The sequence below is a fragment of the Nelusetta ayraudi genome, unplaced genomic scaffold (assembly GCF_046127955.1).
Source record: "Nelusetta ayraudi isolate G7.1 ecotype Tasmania unplaced genomic scaffold, CSIRO-AGI_Nayr_v1 ptg000004l, whole genome shotgun sequence".
Taxonomy (NCBI): domain Eukaryota; kingdom Metazoa; phylum Chordata; class Actinopteri; order Tetraodontiformes; family Monacanthidae; genus Nelusetta; species Nelusetta ayraudi.
In genome coordinates, this window is record NW_027466054.1 from 8391612 (window position 1) to 8397935 (window position 6324).

The 6324-nt window shown below is 47.3% G+C and overlaps 1 protein-coding gene across 2 annotated transcripts in view; it reads right to left on the minus strand.

Moving 5' to 3' along the window:
- Positions 1-5445, minus strand: part of inpp4b (inositol polyphosphate-4-phosphatase type II B) — a 141752-nt gene extending 136307 nt beyond the window's left edge. For both annotated transcript variants that reach the window (XM_076032783.1, XM_076032778.1), the window contains exon 1: positions 5346-5445. In XM_076032783.1, the coding sequence (XP_075888898.1) occupies positions 5346-5430 (85 nt within the window). In that variant the 5' untranslated portion in view covers positions 5431-5445. The remainder of the gene's footprint in view (positions 1-5345) is intronic.
- Between the last annotated feature and the right edge of the window lie 879 nt (positions 5446-6324).

The window sequence follows — 6324 nt, forward strand, 5'->3', positions numbered from 1 at the left end:
TTCATGCTCGTAACTTTGCTGCTCAGTTTCACACAATTATCACCGTCGCTGATGAAACCGAGGTGACACGCTGTGAACTGGCGGCTCTTCTCCCTGGTGCCATCGTGAGGGACTATCACCTCAACAGTCTGGGTACTTTCTTTCTTTTCTTTTTTTTTGTGTGCGCTAGAGACCATACACTCCGGACTGGAGCAAATTATCTGTGCGATAACCGAGTACTGACAAGAAATGGAACCCGGGTTGGATCTCACACAAAGCTGGCACTGCGACAGCTCGAGCCACGTTCACACCAGGTAAAGTGACTAATTAGGCTTGAAAGGTAATGTGGAGGAGTGGCGCACTGTTGAGAGATGCCCTTTTTTTTACCCCCCCAACCTCCCACCCAGCCCCTCAATGAGACTTGCAAGCATGTCAAACACGGACAAGCAATTCCAGAATCTGCGATAAAGGGACAAGCAGCAACACGGGTTAATTTGCTTCTCCGCCAAACCTACACGCTGTGACATTTAGCGGTGGAGCTCGGGAAAGTGGGACTCCATAACCGTGGCTAACAGGTGCGGGCAAATTATGCGTGCGGGCTACCTGAGGGCGGAACACCTGTCCCGCACTCCGGCGACGTTGTTTCACGCTTTGCCAGCTCTGAACGCACTGAGCCGTCGGGCTTGACCAAAACAAGCAAATAACGCCTAATTAGGCCAATTAGCCCTTTTTACACGGGGAGAGGTCAACCATCTGCACCATCCTCCTCCGTCACAGCGCCCCCAGCATGTGGCCCTCAAAGGCGATGCAGCTGCCACATGTTGGACAAGTGCGGGCGGCGAAAAAAAAAAAAAGCAAAAAGTGGAACAGGTGTGGCATTTAAAAATCGATATCCGCTGGCATTATGAATATGGTAATGAGGCCGGCCGGGGCGGCAAGCGGCGGAGCATGCAGATGTAACTCTCAGAGGGGTCCGCAGCAAATGAGGTGTGCCGGCGTCGGCTATTCCGCAGTTTTCATCTGGTTGTGGAAATAATAGCGCAGCCCCACTGAACCTCCAATCTATCATCGCACGTCTACGGGTGGTATCGGTGAGGGGTGGGTGGTGGGTGGTGGGGGAGGCGTGCTGGGGAAGAGGAGAGGGTAATTTGTTAGAGGGTGCGGGTCGCTCAGGTGATTTTTCTAAAATGACAGAGCTAATTAATGGACAGGGGCTCAGATTGTCCTTCTTGCAGATGATCATTTAACTCTCTTCCCGTCTTGTTGCCCTGCCTCTTCACCCTCTCCGTGGTGGGGAAGATGGAAGAAGAGATGGAGAAGATCTGGTGCTAGCGCGTGTTTGTTTTTGACTAAGGCCTGTCACTTGTTCAGTACTGTGATGAAAAAATAAGCATCTGGAGGCACAAAAAAGATGAAGCAATTTCCAAAAATGGAATCTTGAAAAGATTTGTGTCATGACTGCGTGCATGTTCCTCAGTCCTTCTTGTCCATCTCATGAATAGATATTATGCGTAAGACTGGAGCCCCAAAGAAATTTTTCTTCATGCTGCAATTTTGATTCATCTTAGATTTTAAATGTGTGCAATGAAACCTGTTTTTCCCCACCACTGCAATACTACCGACCAATGGTAAATAAATAAATAAATAAATAAATAAATAAATGCTAATTAAGTTGTGCATGTTGAGAATTATAGACATCTGATTTTACCTGCTGGGCTTGTTCAGTAGTTTCACCATTCAAAAATATTGTGTTTGGAAACATGAACATTTTTAACACCCAAGGAGCAGCACATTCAAAAGAATTTGAAGCAAAAATCTATCAAACTGGAAAAAGCTTACAGTTACTTTTCACTTCTGGTTCCATATAAATAGGACATTCCTGGTATGTAGAAGAAAGAAAGAAAGACAGAGGGAAGGAAAGAGAGAAAGAAAGAAAAAGGTGTTTGAAACAGCATTTTTTATGTTTTATCCAGCAGGTCAAAAAATGTATAGAATGTAGAATGAAGAAGCTGCAGGCATTACATGCATCAGTCACGGTTGATGTTAGTGAGAGAAGAATGAGGCAGGAAGGGCCTCCACTGAGCTGAGAGGTCTGAGAACGATGCTGCCCACAATGGCCACAGGGATTCACCTAAGAAATCTGAATTTTTGGATAGTTTCTGTATGGTCAACTGCAAAGTACTGTGTCGAAGGATGAACGTTTTTTTGTTTGTTTTTTAATCTGTATTAAAGACACAAATCAACAGGAGACACAGTAATGACTCAGAACTTCCAACCAGATGGATGATGTGACATGCTTGAGTCATAAATTCTACCGAGGACCTGAAAAGTCCTCAGGAACGTTTGCGTCCATTGCTTTGTGGAATGAAATAAAAATAGAAATTAAAAATCTAAAATAGCAGTAATTATAAAGAAGGAGTTATGCAAGTGCAAGTTGTGTTAAGTGTCATTACGGAGATAGTGCAGATTTGTTTTGTCAAAAAAACATTAGTGGGAAAGGAAATTTTAAAAGTAAAAGGCAAAATAGGATTCTGAAAAATTCTAATAGAAACAAAAATGAAGTAAGTTGGAAAAAGTAAAGTGAAGAGCAACGTGGTAGTGCAGTAGTTTGCCTCACAGCAAGAAGGTCATAGGTTGGATCCCACACTACTGTGTGGAGTTTGCATGTTCTCCCTGAGTCTGCATGGGTTTGCTCTGGGTTCTCCAGCTTCCTCCCACAGTCCAAAAACATGCATATGAGACAAATTGGGAACTCTTAACTGACCGTAGCTATGTGTGTGCATGTGAATGGGTTTTCGTCTTTCTATGTGGCCCTGCGATGAACTGCCGACTTGTCCAGAGTGTAAGCCCTCCTCCGCCCTGTGACAGCTGGAATAGACTCCAGCTGTCACTGAGTGCAGGAGGAAGTGTGTATAGAAAATGGATGGATGAAAAGTAAAGTGAATTTTATGGGATCCTACACAATGAATGGTCAAGTGGATGCAAAATTACGCCTTTCTTACCTCTTCATTTTCAAGCATTTATAGTCATTGATTTGAGACAGGGACCTAATTCTCACTGATACGTAGTTGGATGATATGAAACCATTTTAATTAAGATCAAATTACCACCTGCCACAGTCGGACTCATAATTCACTTTGGAGACACTCCGTTGGACTTATATGGATCAGGTGTCCGATCCATCGGTGCTGTGGTTTGCAGGACTAAAGCCATCCCTGCCAATTGCAGTGAGTAGCTGGCGAGGACGGGATTTCAGGAGCTCCTGGCGAGTAGTCACACTGCCCCCAACAAACGTTTCAATAAACCACAAATTGAAGCGCAATGCTCTGTCCTGCCCTTGCTCCTGCCACCAAAGATCACGTGCTGACCCTTTTGATCACTCAGTCATCAGATCAGAAAAAAAAACAACAAACTGACTGTGGTTTGCATGAAGAGGCATCATATTAACACAAGAGGCACTGAACGAGAGTAAGTTGTCTTCCTGGATTACGAGGACACGGATGGTTTTGTTGTTAGCGGTTAATCAAGTGCTGTTCGCTTGGAAGGTTTTCAGTGTGTCACACTGATAGAAGATGGAGGCTGAGGATCCAACAAGGCCTCTGAGGATCCAACAAGGCCTCTGAGGCTGCAAGAGAATTCCCCAGTGAAAACGGCTGTAATGATTCAACTGCTGTTAAAGTCTGGATTTTTCTTTTATTTGTAAATTCTAAAAGCGGCACCTGTTTGGAGTAATTCCACCCTTCCGTGGAGTGGAGTTGGTAAAAAAAAAAATTGCTGGTCCAGTCACCCTAATAAGTACCGAGCCGCAACCTGTTTGTTCGCTCGTCTCCCTCCTGTCAAGACGGGGGGAGATAAACTATTTCACCTTGCCACTGATAATGCTCGGTTGTCAAAATGTCTCTTCTCACCAAACATCGTAATTATGCGCTTTGCTCTTCCCTTTTTTCTCCAGGGAAAATCACGGGGCAAAGAAAACAAAGGGGCAGCGAGGTGTTTGCTGTTAGCGTTGCACTCCCACACCTGTCAGTAGCTGCGTTTCCAATAGTTTTTTTTCGCAAAATAAAAGTGATATTTTTAAAATTTCGTAACGCGCCATTTTCAGTGAAAGTGAACTGGTCACGTGACTCCGTAAGTCACGTCCGGTGAATGCGAAAAAAGTGTTTCCATAACACTATTGCGATATTCCTCTATCCCGATACGTCTGGAAAAACCACCTCCTGAGAGCGTCAAAACCTTTTAGTGATTTTTGAGAGGTTTTTTAAAGTTTCGGTGTTTCCATGACCAGTTTTTCTATTGCGATATTTAGGTTTCGAGCAATTCTAGGGGTAATGCAAACACAGCTACGGTGACATCAGACTGCGGTCACGGGACTCCGCTCCTCAGCTCCTTTGGTTCATATCGTTTATTTATTGTTTTTCCTTTAACTCGCTGCCTTTTATTTTGCTTTTATCATTTGCCTGAGTTTGTTTGCGTGCATTTGCAAGAACGCTGGATGCGTCGAAGTGAAAAAAACATAAGACAACGCGTCATGATCTGCACTTTACCCCCTCTTTTGTTCAGCTCCGTTTACTCATCCCCCGCGGGGAGGACGCCGGCGTGGAGCCTGCATGCCAATGCGATCGCTCGGCAGCGCTGCATGCAGCATATTTGTCCTCTTTGGCGAGCGAAGGTGTTACGCTGGCGGGAGCCGACTTTGTGGCAATGCAGACACGGCTAATCTCCTTAGCATCCTCCCGGCGCGACGTGAGTTTGCCACCTCTTGGCGCTCGTCAGTGATTGTTACACTTGCTGGACAAGGAGGTGACGAATGCAGTGAGAATTGCACGCACTCTGCTTGCACACATGCCGCTAAAAAAAAACAAAAAACAAACTGAAAACAAATACTAATTTTTTTTTTTTTTTCGCAAACTCGCCCTTTGTCAAAGTCATCAGATTTCGTGCTGCCTATCGACAGGTAAGGCTGCAGGAGCTCCAAACTGATGAAATAACATCAACTAGAAGTTTGCGGTGAGACAGATTTAGATGCGACACAGATGTGTGGTCTCCAGTTCTCCACACGCTTTGTTTCTGTGACGTATGTTTTAATGTGAGGTCATTTAGCAACTCCACTGTCCATCATGCAGCCGTTTCACCTGCAACCCAGATCGTCTTGCCCCCCCCTGCCCTGCCACCTCCAGCTTTCCTAAATAAACCCTCAGACACACGTACACTCACAACCAATGCAAGGAAAAAAAATGAAATAAATAACTGAAGAGAGATGCAGCGAGACGCACTGAGCTGCCAAGCAGAATGCTGCCTGAGGAGCGAGAGCGTGAAAGGGGAGAGTGATGGGAGCCTCATTCGGAGGATCAGCATGGTCAGCTCACCGGCAGCGGTCAGTCCCTCCGGGGTGGCACTCAGCTCCCTCATGTCCACCATGCAGTGTCCCAGGTGTTGGGCGCAGTCCTCCATTTGTCCACTTCTCCCCCCTCTTCCTCCTCGACGCCCTCCTCCTCCTCCTCCTCCTCCTCCTCTACGGAACAGCGCGGTCCAGTCCAGCCTCCTGGCTCACGTGCAGCAGCTTGCAGAGAAAAAGCGGTGGCGAGGAAAAAAGCAATCCCGCCCGGCTCGCGTCTCCTCCTCCTCCTCTTCCTCCTACTCCTCCTGCTCCCCCCTGCCTCACGGCGCTCTCTCTGGCAGCGTCAGGGATGCCTTTTGGAAACTAATACGGCGAGGGGAGGGGAGGCGAGGGGAGGGAGGGGGGGGGTTGGGGGGGGGGGGGCGAGAGAGAGAGAGGGATCTGAGGCAGCGACGGCCGGGGAAGGGGGGGAGCAGGGAGGGCAGGGGGAGCAGGGAGCGAGTGATGAGGCAGTGCGACTTTGGGACGGAGGAGAGAAAACGTTGGGACAAAATTGGTGAAACGTGCAATGCGCCGCTCCATCCATCAATCTGGGAGCGTCGTCAGCAGGGCGCACGGCAGCATGACATGACCAGAGGAGCTGCAACTCTGCTCTCCTCTCCTCACCTGTCTTCTTCGCCCCCTCCAGTCCCGTCTCGCCACTCGGCCAGTCCCTGCTAACTCCTCATTGGTTTGCCGAGGCAAACTAATTAGCAACTGAGCGCTCACATCAAGAGCCAGCATCGTACAAGGGGAGCAGGCAGGAGAGGAGAGGAGAGGAGAGGTGCAATGGGTTTCCAGTGATGCTTATCAATACCAGTATCAGCAGAGTATTGCAAAGAGTTCCAGACCTTGAAGAAATCCAAAATACAAAGATTTTTGTCAATTTCAACGAGGTGTCTTCGCAGCTTCACAGAGTACAGCTGTTGTGGGCATGTGCCAGAACAATTAGGATGGGTTTAAATTTC